Raw genomic sequence first — 14,313 nt, 5'->3', positions numbered from 1 at the left:
AAGTTAAGACATCGCTGGATTCCTTGTTGGAATCAAATCAAGTCCATAAGCCTTCGCGGGCTCGCTTCGGTATTAGTCGGACTTCGAGCGCCACGGCCCCTATTCATTTCACTGCAACCCAAGTCGGCTTTCGGACGACGCATCCTCGGGGTTCGGACAGCGACTCGGGATAGCTTTCTGATCGTCGTAACGGCGCCGTCGGTCAGCTAATTACATTTTTATTTTAAATCTCAAGAAAGAACCTATAGCTCGTATCATTCTGTGGTGTAGATCAGAATAGAATTATCTCCTGAAAAGAAATTAACTAAGGTGTCCGCCCTCTATCGTGCATGAAGATGGAACGTCAGCCGAAAACCCTTTCAGACGCTGTGGAGCTCATCCAGACGGCCGAGCTGATTTCCAAGGCGGTCAAGACAGTTGTTGCGGAATGGTCTCAAGAACTGGAAGCCTTCAAGGACAGCAGACGCTCTGGCAGTCCGACGGCAGTACAGATCCTGCCGAGCCATGAGCTGTTTAATGCCCAAAGGATTCTGTCAGCGGCCGTCGGCAAGATCACCGAGCTGGTTTCGGAGCCCAGTGTGAGAATTCTTGAAGCTGCGACCCAGTTTCAAGAATCGCGTGCGCTGTATATCGCAGCTGAGCGTCGTATTCCTGATATTCTTGCTGCGTATGACGAGCAAGGGGGGCTCTCAGTCCCAAAAATCAGCGAGCAAGCCGGCATTGAGCATCGGAAGTTATGTGGGTGGCCCATACCATTAGAGAGACGATGAGTCCTTTCCCCAGGCTGACAGTTACTGTTCAGCGCGTGTCCTGAGATATCTTTGTTCAATGGGAATCTTCCGCCAGACGGGAGACGATGCTTTTGCGAACAATAGGATTTCTGCTTCGTTGATCGCGAACGAACCTCTTCGTGCATATGTCCAACTGGTCGGCAGCGAGGCTTTCACAGCAGCAGATCGCCTTCCACAGACTCTCTTGGACCCCGTAACAGGTCCATCCTACGATGTCGCGAAAACTGCATGGCAAGATGCCATCGGGACCGATAAGCCGCGGTGGGAATGGATCGAGGAAAGAGTGGAACAAGACCAGCTCAGGAAGTCCGGGGGTCACTACCCAGGAATCCCGAGTCTTGTACTTGAGCCACAGCCTATAGGCGAAGATGGATTAGTAGCAAGACCTGAGTTGGAGATCATGGGTCTCGCCATGATTGGCGGTGGGCGGGTCTTTGGGGCTGCCCAAGTCTATGGTAGGAGATTCCATCCTAGACATTATGATGTTGAAATTTTCTGATCGGTCATTCCTATCGTTGGCAGATTATCCATGGACATCGCTTGGCAATGCTTTAGTGGTGGATGTTGGGGGTGGTGTTGGAGGCTTTCCCCTTCAACTCAGCAAGGTCTACCCCGATCTTCGGTTTGTTGTCCAGGACCGAGCCCCGGTAGTCAAGCAGGGGCTGGAACACATTTGGCCGAAGGAAAACCCCGCAGCTTTGCATGCCGGACGAGTGCAGTTTATGGCGCACAGCTTCTTCAACAAGAATCCGGTCGAGGCCGCCGACGTATACTACCTCCGATACGTGCTGTGAGTTATGGTCTTCCCAGAGACGAAGTTGACACAACGAGCTGATGATCTAATTTAGTCATGACTGGTCTGACGAGTATTGCGTGAATATTCTTTCGAGCATTCGGGAGAGCATGGCATCTCATTCTCGCCTGTTGATCTGCGAACAGGTAATGAACACGACCACTGGGGATCCCGACCTTACCTCCGCCCCAACTCCTCTTCCGGCAAACTACGGATTTCATACACGCTTCAGTCACAGCCGGGATCTCACCATGATGGCAAGTATCAACGGTATCGAAAGGACCCCTGAAGAATTCAAGGTCCTGCTCAAAGCTTCTGGGCTGGCTTTGAAACAGATATGGGAGTGTCGAAGCCAGGTTTCTCTACTTGAAGCGGTTTTGGCAGATGTTTGAATTGTCTCCTGTCGCTCAGTAAGCACTCAGACTATGATTAGGCGGCAGTCACCAACATCTACGCAATAGCACAGCCTCAGGCTATCGTATTCCCAGAGCATATTTTCGTACATGTCATCGATTACATCGGGTTTAAGTCTATCTCATATTGTAATGTTCCAAGTCGGCTTCCAAGTCGGCGAAGACTGATTGATTTGGTGACCCGATTGGCCCTTTTTTGCCAAATCTCAGCCGCGGCCTTTTCTGTTGAAATATATATCAGATCTGCTTTGACCTTTAAAGCTAACTCCTGCCTACCAATCTTCATAAGAGTCATCTGGTAAAAGCAAGGATTCACCGTCATTAATAAAAAATAGCGCGCACGTCGGTAATGATCCCATCAGGTAGAGAATGTAAAGTCCGAGGGAGAGACCAGTCAAGTAAACGTGATTCTTGGTAACCGATCAAAGCTTCCACAGCATACTAATCTACTCCACAGATCGTATACAAGATTCTGGGTTTACAACATATATATTTCAGATATATCCAGATAGCCAAATCTTTGTATTATTTGAAATTTTATCCACCAATCGATAGGTAAATCTCTTAAGCTCACTTCTTCATCTTCTTCTAATCTCCATAATAGCACATCTTACCAGGTATTCATACTTAGTGGAGATTCTTTGGGATAGCTTTTTGCCAGGGAACCTTTGAATTCATGATTGGAATTGATCTATTCAGGTGATGTTCAAGCGTACTGCTTGATTGTCATTAACAATAAAAGAACTCGGGGAGCTCAGGCAACTAGACTATAGACAATCCATCTCAATAGACCTGCCACAGGCTCTCTCTTCTTCAAGACAAAAATGAGGGATCAACGAGAGTGAGAAGCAATCGAAACCGAACTGAATGAGAGTCAAGAAAAAACGTCAAGGTCATAGAGACAGGAAAAAAAGTTGAAGAAGAGACAAAAGTACAACGCCTGGCAATCCGAATTTGTATGTTGACATCGATTATGTACCGTGAAGGAGTGGAAGTCGATTAGCGCGCCAAAGCGAACTCGCCAGCGGTCAAAGGCTCAATGAAGCAGTCTGTGCATTACGATGACAAGAAAAAAGGGACAACTCCAGCAAGAAAGGAGGAAAACACGAGGCTCACTGGTCAGAGTCTTCTGACGCCATCGCACTCGCATATAATTGACTGAAATGCGATTTGGGCTCTGTAAGCAACGCGTACGGCTCACCGGTCTCGACGACCTGGCCGGCGTCCAGCACCACAATGCGGTCAAAGTCGAGAATGGTGTCCAGCTTGTGGGCGACCGCAATAATCGTGTGGTTGCAGAATTTCTCGCGAATGACGCGCTGCATGATTTCATCTGTTTTCGTGTCGATGCTGTTTTGGAGATTCCAATTAGCAAATTGTCCTTTTGGTAGTCTGTAAGGGGTGGCTAGGGTGCGAGGGGAAAAAGACAGGGATCGATGGATCCGAACGCCACATCACGCTCGGATCTGGCCGCATATGCAGGGGGCATGACACGCGTCAATCAGGAGAAAATCGCCTCGGATATAGCAAAAGAAAAAAAAAAAAAAAAAAAAGGATAAAATCCGCCGATAAAAAAGAAACCAGGGGAATGTGGAGCAATGATGCGAGGGAACAACGTCAGGAGGCCGAGTGATTAATGCAATTGGACTTACTTGCTGGTTGCCTCGTCGAGGATGAGAATATTGCCAGGGCGAAGGATAGCGCGAGCAAGACAGAAGAGTTGCTTTTGGCCGTGCGACAAGTGGATCTCGTCAATGTCTGTGTCAAGAGACCCCTTTTCTTGGATTGCAGGGAGGAGCTGCACACTCTTGAGGGCATTGAGGATGTCTTGGTCGGTGTGGGACCCGGTTGGGTCGGCATTGAGACGGACACTGCCCTTGAACAGGAGAGAGTCTTGGGAGACGCCATTGATGCGTGCGCGAATTTCGCGCCGAGGAAGACCGGTGATATCAACGCCATCCACGGTGATGATACCGCTAGTCAGCTCGATCATGCGGAAGAGACTCATGATCATGGAAGTTTTGCCGCTGGCGGATTTCCTGTTAGACTAGCCTGGGATAGAGGGCTAAACACGTAATGAATGCTTACCTTCCCGTGCGTCCGCAAATGCCCACCTTCTCTCCGGCCTTGACGGATAGAGAGACATCATTGAGAACCGGCTCGGAGGGTCTGTATCTTGGATGTTAGAAGTGTAAATGCGTATCTGGGAGTTTGATGGAGAGGCATACCGGTATGCCGCGGAGACTGAATGGAAGGAAACTGCACCATTCGACGGCCAATTGGGCGGAATATCGCCATCTTCGCCAGGTTGATCCTCGGATTGCACATTTTGCGTGAATTCCTTGACACGCAGAATTGAGCCGATGTGGGTTTCTAAGTTGGTCCAGAAAGTCACCAGAAGCTTGATGCTCTGGCTGAATTGAATCACATTAAGAAGCGCGACGCCAACCGAGCCAGCTCCAAGACTTGTTCCACGAAGTATGACCACTAGAACAATGAGCAAAATGGCAATGCCGGCGACGACGAAATCCAAAGAAAGAGTCAACCAGCGCTGGATTGCGAACATGAAATAGAATGGTCGCTGGGAGTGATCAAGCAGCGCGATATTCTTGCGCTCCATACCGTGCTGCCATCCAAAGGCACGCAGGGTCACGAGGCCTTGGAGACAATCTGTGAAGTGGGAATAGAGAGGTGCCTTGGCCTCAAGATCGAGGAAACGAAGCTGTCGTGAAGTGCGCAAGTACATCTTCTGAATGAGGAACAAGATTCCAAGCACGAGCGGGAACGAGATCGCCGCATATGTAGAGCCCACTCCGATAAGCGCCATTTGAGCGAGACAGAGGAAGGCTGTAGCGACAGTGTTGATGGCGGCAATAGGAAGCTCCATGTCGATAAGCTGGAGATCTTGACTGAACCGGTTCAGAATCGCACCGCTGTCCGTCGTTGAGAAAAACAGCATGGGGGCGCTGAGGACGGTACTCAGCAGGCTACGGTGGAAATTCTCACCAGACTTTGGGACCATCGTGATGATCATTTGCCAACATCCTACAATGAGGGCGAGCATGGCGATGCAGCCCAGCATCACGTAGATACCGAGGTAGTAACCGAGACGCTGCTTGGGATGGGCAGTATCGTACTCTGCCCACCATTCCAACCAAATTGAGGGAAAGGAAATGCAGAAGACGAATCCAGCCATTGCGATAATGAAAACCAGAGCGGGAAGCCATCCAATGGCGTTGATATAGTAAGAGTAGATGGAGAAATCACCACCAGGGTCACGCTTCTCAGGCTCATCCACTACGGCCTCCTTCTCCTTCTCGACCGAATCGATCGTGGTATAGCTAGGAGACTCAGAGAATCGCTTCGGCTTGTAGTCCCAATCAGGGGCGCCGAGACCAAAGCTGGACACGTATCCACCAGTCTTATTCAATGCGCTGAAGCTGCCCTGTTCGGAGATGCGACCAGTCTTGTCTAGCACAACGATGTGGTCGGTGAAGGGGAGACGTTTGACCGATGAGGATGCGACAATGATAGAAGTACCAATCTCTCGGAGGAGGCCGAGACTTCCAAACAGGCTGTGAAAGATGTGGTTCTCGGTGGTGGCGTCAAGCCCGCTGAGAGCATCGTCCAGGATGATGATCTTCCGGCGCGCATACAGGGCACGCGCGAGAGCAATCCGTTGGCTTTGACCACCGCTGAGAGCGATGCCTTTGCTTCCAATAACACTGCTGTCACCACGGGGGAACTGTCCAAGGTCTTCCTCAAGGGCACATGCCTGGATGACCGAGGAATACCACTTGGGATCGAAGTCCGACATGGCCACAATGCTGTCTTTGATAGTACCATTCATGTGCCATGGGGTTTGATCGCAGAATGCCACACTCCCAGAAGTCAGCTCAACCTTGCCATCGGCGCAGGGAATTTCTCCTAGAAGAGCTTTGAGCAAGGTAGATTTGCCGCAGCCGGAAGGTCCAATAAGCATGGTGAAGCTGCCGCGGGGAATGGTCAGACTGATATCTTTCAGGATAGGCTCTTTCTCAGTGTCCCAGGAGAAAGTTCCATTTTGGATTACAGCGGCATTGGTCGAAGGGGACGAAATAGGGGCTTTCTTGAAAGACTCCACGGATGCAGAGTTGCTGGAAGTCATGTCGAGATCACCAGATTTGGACAGAAGCTTGGCTTCGCCGAGATCTTCAAGTGAGGGAATTTGAGGGACGTTACGTCGTAGATCGGAATGATCTTCCTTGTCCAGAAATTCTTGGATACGGGCGAATGACCCGACCGACCCAAAGAACGACATCAGTGCCATGACCAGCGTCAATAGGGGATCCGAAAGGAGAGAAAATAGCGAGAGCGAGGTATACACCTTGGAAACAGTCAAGGCAGAGTCGGATATGCCCGCAAACACGCCAAAGGTGAAGATCGGGGCGAAGATACGGGTTAACCATGCGAAGGCCATATTCCAGACTAAAAGGGTTCGAAACTTCTTCGAAATATTGAGCTCATCAATTCTCAGTCCATGGACAAAACTCATGAATGAGTTCTGTAGGCCAAGCATCTTGACTCCTTTGATCGCACCCAGCATGCCGGAAGTAGATGAGATACGCTTCTCGATGGCCTTGAGCCATTCGGCCTGTCTGGTCACCACGAAAGACATTCCAATCAGTGAACCAACCAAAGCGACTGCAAGTCTCATGTGTCAGTTATATAGCACAAGTGGAGTGCTGAGAAAAAGGGCTTGTTGGACATACCGATCGCAACGCAGACAGGAACAACACAGGAAATCCCCAGCTGTCGCTCCAACAAATAGATCGCCAATGCGATTTCGGCAGAGTTGGCCCAAATTTCGTGCATAGTTTGCCAGCCTTGGGTAATTCTTTCCACATCAGCACTCATAAGAGTCAGCGAGTTGGCTGGGTCGGTATCGTTCAGGTTCAGAGAGCTAGCTTTCTTATAAAGCATGGTGACAAGGATCCCGCGCGCCATCGTGATACCACGGTACGTCATGTGCTGATACTGGCCCATTGCGACCTAGTTGATATGGCGTCAGAAACCATGAGTGTTCAGTGGAATATAAAAATGCAGAGAACCTACCGCCAAACCAATGTAGACAAGTGCATAAGCTCCAACAAGACCATAGCCAACATTGTTGGTGGTGCTGTTGACCGGCGAACTGAAAAATGAGAGCGATCGAGTCAGGAGTAGTGGTTGACAGAAGTTAAACGCTACAACACAGGCTCTGGCGGGAATTGCCGCAAGCAGTGGCCGTTTGGTAGCCTTGAAACATTCAAATTGCAACGTGTTGGGCGATTTCGATTTCACTGGGTGCCGTCAGTCAGTCAGAACAAGAATGAGGGTACTGGGGATTCCATTTACCCTTGCTCCATCTTTCCTCGAACAAGGCGAGGAGTCTCTCAGAGCTGAGCTCCTTATCCAAGACAAATAAGTCATCGACAGATAGCAGATTGCGGAAGCCATTTTTGAACAGCGGGTTGAGCCAGAAGAACACCGATCGGTTGTAGAAACCAGCAGTGGCCTCGGGGGGTAACCAGTGAATTCGGTCTTCAGAATGTTGCGCTTTTCCACGGCCTCAAGGATCAGAAGAAGCAATTTGCTTCCCAGAGATACCGTCGTCACGACTGCAATGACTTCATTGAATCCATCCACGGCGCGCAGCCAAAGGGTCCTGACCCGCGCGATGTCGAAAAGTAGGCTGCAGAGCAGGTAGGTGTTTAAAATAAACGAAGGTCGGACAGATCGTGAGTGCTCTGCATATGAAAGTACACAGAGAAGCAGGGCACCAACGGCGAGAACGGCATTGGTTGCAATGGAAGCTTTCGTTCGATCGGCAGCTGGAAGTGCCCAGAGGATTGTTTGGGCGATCTGAAGCCCGAAAAAGAGGAACCACGCAGCCTGTATATAGAATAACGAAACCAGACCATTAGCACACGCTCCAAATTCCATTGATGTTTGCAAAGCACCGGCATCGCTCTTGTTTTAGTCATAGCTGCATCACTCACCATTTTGACGGGAAGAATCCAAGAGCTAACGACTTTGCGCCGTTTCTGGGAGAGTTGCCATATCCGCACGGGAATCAGAATTAAGATTAAAACAATAGGGAGTATTTCGAGGACAATCTCCTCAAATAAAAGCGAAAAGTCAAATCCTCCACGACATGAACCAGTTCCAATGCGCACTGTGTTGTCCAAATCACGGCAAGACGGCCGTGAGGAGCTCGAGGAGGCCATGACTGTACTCTCCAAGGACCATCCACAAGCGAGAGAAGATGGATGGGGAGGGAGAGAGTAGTCAGAACGAGCGCCACAGGTGTTAGATCAGAAAGAGTGTTCAGGAGAGATCATGGGAGCGAAATCGGGGGGTCTTTGATCTAGATCAGATCCATCCAAAACGCGTGCTGTCCAGGTGCCTGTTGCCCCGGATGCTAGTACATATCCCTCTGTGCAGGAGTCGCTTTCTACTGCATCCAGGAGACGTACTCTCCTGAGCTCCTACGAACCTGGCTACTGGGTCCCTGCAATGGAGTGGACTCCCAATGCAACCCTCTTACACGGCTGTTACTGACGATGGCCCAAGAACCTATCCAGACCTGGTCCTTTCAACCGACATCTGTGCCACCGATGGCGTGGCTTCTATTTTCTACAGTTTTCTAATTTTCCGCGTATTATCGGCGTCATGGTCGACATGGGGAGTTAGTTTAAACCTTTTTTTTGCCTCTTTTCCGTTACTAAAATGGCTCAATTGCATTGGGAATGTATTTTTCCTGTAAAGCGGGAGGATCATATTAACGTACATATGGGAGAAATTTAATCCATTTTGATTTTGATTTTCCCCCTTGGGGATGTGGGGGGATGCAGAGCCCTCAATAGAGCTTCGCCCCCTGGAGTCAAAAAAAGCCTCTACAGGGCGCCAAGCGGAACCACACGAGGGCGAACGCCTGGACAACGCAACCTTACATGAAAAATTGAATCTGTGAGCCAATGTCGTTGGCGCATCCAATACGGTGAAATCTTCCCGCGTCTCTCCTCCTTTCTAGGCTCTGCCCTCATCCCCCATCTCGTAAAGCCATTAAAACCTACTTTCATGCGAGGGCGTGCCAGCTTCGGGTATAGAAGGATCCTTGAGTGATCGTGTTGATGATCTCACTCACCTGAAATTTGAAACATTGCCGTCAGCAAGAAAAATAAATCTATTTTTTTTGTGGTCCCTCCTTGACCGCATAGAAGAAAAGCCGAAGTCAGACAGAATGATGCCCAAACCTACGGGTGAGCTGTACTACCGGGGACTCGGTGTAGATAGGAATAGAGGTCTCAGGTTCAGGCGTCTCTCTGAATTTGGAAAGAGGGCCTCAGCCCTCGGGTAACTAACTCACAGACACGACCTTTGGGTCTTGGGAAGTCCACTTGGATGGATGGTTTGCAGGCCGTGTATAGATGGATTGGACGAGGATACGTTTCGAGTATTACCTCGTTCAGAGCCTGGGCACATACAACATACAGGCAGTAGATGTTGCCGATTCCGGCTCTTTGGTAACGCGCTGTCGTTTTCGTTCAAAGAAAATAAACACGCTTTTACTGTATGGGTGTGTTCGGCTTCATTTGCCTAGATTTTCTTTTCTTTTTTTTTGCCTTGGAATGGATTGCCTCGGATTTTCTTCCATTTCCTTGTTTTCATGTATCCCCGACGACGTGGTATCCACTGCACAATTCAACTGTCGTCTCCTCTATGAGCACTTCTCCATTCCCATCCCTGCTCGGCTATTGTCAGAGTCCTCACGACGGTCCAACTCCACCTGTCATGGCCAGGTTTGCTTTTGTTCGTGCTCACTAGCGGCGATTTCTAACCAACAGATCTGGTGTTGGTGGATTTACTGACTTCACCAAGTCGCTTTACTGGGTGGATCGACCCGTGGAGCAATGCGTCTGGAAGCCAATCGCCCACGACGCCCACCGGAGAAAACCGTCGGAGGGCGAAAGTTAGACCTCATCGATTTCATTGTTGACTGCCATGACCAGACTATCCACGATGTGGAAGCGTGAACGGGCCAGCCCTCTGCATGCCGGGGGGGGGGAGGGGGCGGTACCTACCGCAACCTCGTCTGCTGAACAACCTGACCAACGAGATGCATGCAGGCTGACTAGGAAGATCCTGTTTTCCCAATGACAGCGTGGTTGATGGGTGGCGAGGCGAGTGGGCACAGTAGCCACGACGTCGTACTTTTTACCCCAGAGAGCAGCGGATCCAAGGTATGGAGACGCAGGGAGAAATTCCAAATTCACTGCCCCCGGCAATCTTTCAAGTGGATCTGAAGCGGACGAGCCGCGCTGGAGGTGGGCAAGAAACACATTGAGCGGCCTTCGGGGTGTCCACGGCCATTGGCTCTTCCCGAATGACGATCAGGGCCGAGAGGATCGATCTGAGGTGATCTATGAAGCCGTTCCGGGCAGCCGATCCTCATCAAAGTCATGGTCAGATCGATGGTCCGGTTTTGGCCCTTCCGGCTGCCTTGTTGTCGGCAAGCGGAGATCAGAAGGAAGTAGTAGGACCGTTAGTTCATGAACTAGTGCACGAAACACGGCCCCAGTCTCCATGGTGGGCACTAATTTCTATCCATGACTCTACGTAGTCGTCACCGGGAACGCAGTAAATCCTGTTGTTTCTGACCCCTCCGACTCCTCCAATGATGGTAGTGCGACCGAATTGGAGAGGATCGCCCTGAGGCGTCTCCACGCCTCCCGGAGAGTGGCTCCTGGGCAATGGGAAACGACCACTGACATCGGCGCTAGCCTTAGCTGCCTTTAGTTCCCTTAGTTTCCGTTCCCTCCAAGCCTCAGCAATGCAGCACGCTAGTATCGTAAAGGGCAGCGGTTGAGGATTGACTCCCGTCCGAGGCTGGTCTAGGCGTTCGTTGGCTGTTGCACCAGGGCCACCGGGCTGACACAAATGGCCGGCAGGGCCCTCTGGACAAGGGGGGGAGGGGGTCCATTATTAGTGTGACGCCCCCCCCCCACCAGTTTCGACACGGCCCCAGTGGAGGTTTGAACCCTTCGCCTTCCATGGCTGGAGGACGTTCTGGAACATCGCGGTTGGGCGTGTTTGCTCTCTGGCGATCGCACGGCACAAAACGAGGACAGCCAGGGCATTCACCAATGATGAAGTGAAAATGCGCCACCGAAAGGCAACACACACCAAGGAAGGTCCCCCCAAAACGGAGATTTTAAGAGAGGAAGAAGGAAAAAAAAAGAAAGAGGGAAAAAGAAATATCACCCACATGGACGGAGATATTCGATGGTGTACAGCATTTCCTCCTACCGAACCACGCCATCGCCGAGTCCCCGGAAATGTTACATGAAGGAGCAATAAGGAACGATCCTGAAGTCCGCAAGCGATGGCCGAACAAGGGGGAAAATATATAGAGATCTTACTGGGAGTTCGTCCACACATAGGCCGGGCTCCAATTATGCAATTAGGACTATCTTATATTTCTTATATTGATGTTTATTCTCCCTAGTGCGGCTCGCAAATCGATGTGTTCGGTATATGTTGCGACCCATATCCCGGAAGCCCTAAGAAGTGACCGGGCGAAGTGAACAGGCGCTGAACCTCAGTTTACGTTGTCTGATTTTCTGATGTGTAATCACATAGGGCATCGGAGGGATGAGAGGGGCCGACGAAAAAAGCAATTACCTCGAGGGTCGCGTTGAGCGTCCGAAATTAGCAGCAAGCCAGGTTGGCAGGAAGCCCCCATTTCCCCCCCCATTGCCCCCCAGGCCTCCGTCCCAACTGGCCAAGTGACGAGTAACGGACGGCGGATTCTCCCCACCCAAGATGGCCCACTGGTGTGATAGGCCGATCATAGCGGGTGGCCCCTCTCGGATCGACCCGCCATCCGCTGGATGTGTCCATTGTCCATTCGAGGTCCGTTCGAGCAAGCTCTCCCTCCCTCCCTCAAATCCCGTACCCTTCCCTTCAAGGTAGCCCGGTTGGGAAACTCGGATCACAATTCTCCCCTTTCAGCCCTTGCAGAATGCCTAAAGCGGAACACATGCCGCCAGTGGCTGTGATGGGGCATTTACTTGAGTTCCGACCTTCACCGTGTTCTGCCAATGGGCCTCGTACCTGTCTAGTTCGCTCGCAGGGCTCGCAATAACTTCCTCGAGTGGATTTCACTGAGGCGTGTTACCTCCACAGCACTATTTCTGGGCACGCAGCACCAATAACATTGATTGCCGGCTCTGCCGTCAGTTCATCCGTCCAACGATGCTCACTCGCTGCTTACCACTTCCGAGTCTTGTTCCAATGTCATTTTGACTCTTTTATTTTTTTCTTATTTTTTTTTTTTTTTATTTTTTTCATTTTTATGTTTATTTTTTTTTCTTGTTTCTTTTGTTTGCTCCCCGATGTCTCCTTGCAACGGGTGGTGGTATTGTCCAAGCTCCTCTGGTGGAAGGCATAGCCCATCCTAGGAACCTGTCATCGTGGAGGAAAGAAGTAGTAGCCAATTTAACACACAACGCAATTTTTGAAAAAAAAAAGAAAAGAAAAACTCAACTAAGCGAGTGCAACTCTCCCCACCGACTATTCGGCGTTTTGCAGACTGCAGTACGGAGTAGAATCCTTAGACAAAGAGCACTGGAATGCGAGACAAAATGGAGTCATCCCAGTCCCGTCGCGATCAAGATCGACCTCAGATCTCTTGGAAAATCCCTTTCCGAGCTCACGAGAGTGCGGTCAACTGCCTAAAACTGCGCGGTAAATCCTCAGGTTGACCTGCCGGACCCCTATGGTGAACCTTGCTGCTGTGGATGCCGAGATTGATGCCCGGTGCACGGCACAGACCGTATCTGGAGCCATCAATGCGGCGGTTGCAGTCGCCGCAGCTTCTCCCGGCCGGCAACAGAAGTCAGCGCGCTGAGTGAACCCTGAACCGGTGGAGTATGTGCCATGCGTGCATCGCTTGGGCGCGGGCATCTAGTCGGTGTAACTTGGGCGAGGGTGAGAATCGCCTCGAGATCTCGTGAAGCCATGATGTGGACCAATGAATGCAATGCAGAGGCAATTAGGACCCTGCTGATGTGGGTTCGAGATGTCGAGATTCAGCCGGGGGTTCCTTTCGCATGGAATATTCTCCAGCTTGAACCCTATGCACTGCTCGAGCTGTCATCGTCATGGGTTCCCCGGGGATCAGCACCTGACCGGCGGGCATAGAATCAGAATGCGGGAATTATTCACATTGTTTCCGAGTCACGAATGAGCTGAAGATGTAATGTCTCATAGAAAATATTCACGCGATACTATGCGCAGGTTGCGCTTGTTTTATGGTGACCTGTTGGTCCGGGTCCAACTGGAAGCTCAGCGACGAAGAGCCTGACATCCGGCCTTACCGAGCCCACGTTCAAGACCACATCTGACATTCTTGCTAGGACGGTGCAGGTGAATCTGACTGGACGAGCTTATGATGCATTAATGATTTGGCAAATACGAGTGACGGCAGCAAGAAGAGTTATTGAGCTGTAGATAGGTCCAATCGGCAACGAAACGCCGAAGAGAGGTATTGAGAGTGTGGATATATATATTTTTACGTAGGTACATACGTATATCACCTAATATCATATCTTATGGAGCCTGTCCCTGCGTCGTTTCTGTACCATTATTTGAGTATCCTCCAGAGTACATGTAGGATTTTGTGTGGGAATGTTTTGTCATTTGCAAACCGCATGTCCAGAATTCAGACCACTTCTTGGCCTGCTGAGTGTAGACAGTGGTTTGTCCGTTGAGGAACCATGAGGCCGGTGTCGGTGCATAGATCAAAGACCGCATGGTGAGCGATGGCGTCCCGAATTGGGAGCCCCGGGTAAAATCAAAATTTCGCAGCGGGAAAAAAAAAGGCCAAAACAAAAACCAAGAAAAAAAGAAAAAACCGGAAAAAACAACCCTGTACAAAAAGAACTCTCAAAAGACCCAAAGCGAATGACCAAAGGGAGCTAAGCGTATTGAAAGAAAGGGATTTGCCCCCGCGGACCCCCTTCTGGGCCTTGGAGTGTCTGACTCGGTTCCACAGGGGGAAAAACAGGAGCAGAACAGGACTCCACTCGGCGGATGCGCCGTGGCGTCTCCAACCCTTCATCATCTAGATCCGAACCCATGCAAGGAAGATACATGGGGCATCCTGAAATTGCCAGTCGCTGCTCAGCGCTGTCCGCGCCATTGGGTAGGCCCCGTATTACTGTATACCCGGTGTCGCTCGTACATACGGACACAGGGCGCTGTGAACGAGCTGGAGCATGGCCATGCAGCA

General features: G+C 50.6%; 3 protein-coding genes across 3 annotated transcripts; 1 reads left to right on the top strand and 2 right to left on the bottom strand.

Annotated features, from left to right (window-relative positions):
• Positions 1-329: 329 nt before the first annotated feature.
• Positions 330-1,976, top strand: tpcA (O-methyltransferase tpcA; the record flags this gene model as incomplete). The annotated part of the gene is made up of 4 exons (XM_057072280.1): positions 330-738; positions 803-1,246; positions 1,314-1,581; positions 1,640-1,976. The coding sequence occupies 4 exons, from the start codon at positions 330-332 to the stop codon at positions 1,974-1,976; spliced, it is 1,458 nt and encodes a 485-aa protein (XP_056938810.1).
• Positions 1,977-3,109: 1,133 nt separating this feature from the next.
• On the bottom strand, positions 3,110-8,245 carry abcB (uncharacterized protein; the record flags this gene model as incomplete). Its single annotated transcript, XM_057072279.1, has 9 exons — positions 3,110-3,347; positions 3,650-4,036; positions 4,086-4,166; positions 4,226-6,680; positions 6,749-7,028; positions 7,092-7,318; positions 7,374-7,533; positions 7,626-7,910; positions 8,018-8,245. 9 exons carry the CDS (start codon positions 8,243-8,245, stop codon positions 3,110-3,112), a joined length of 4,341 nt encoding a protein of 1,446 aa, XP_056938809.1.
• A 5,386-nt stretch (positions 8,246-13,631) lies between these two features.
• N7462_000552 (uncharacterized protein) lies at positions 13,632-13,835 on the bottom strand (the record flags this gene model as incomplete). Its single annotated transcript, XM_057072278.1, has 1 exon — positions 13,632-13,835. The coding sequence occupies one exon, from the start codon at positions 13,833-13,835 to the stop codon at positions 13,632-13,634; it is 204 nt and encodes a 67-aa protein (XP_056938808.1).
• Positions 13,836-14,313: the final 478 nt, after the last annotated feature.

This window comes from Penicillium macrosclerotiorum, assembly GCF_028827735.1.
Source record: "Penicillium macrosclerotiorum strain IBT 26536 chromosome Unknown utg000001l_segment0_segment0, whole genome shotgun sequence".
NCBI classification, from domain to species: domain Eukaryota; kingdom Fungi; phylum Ascomycota; class Eurotiomycetes; order Eurotiales; family Aspergillaceae; genus Penicillium; species Penicillium macrosclerotiorum.
Note: the sequence above shows the minus strand (reverse complement) of the source record. Positions and strands in the feature narration are given on the sequence as shown.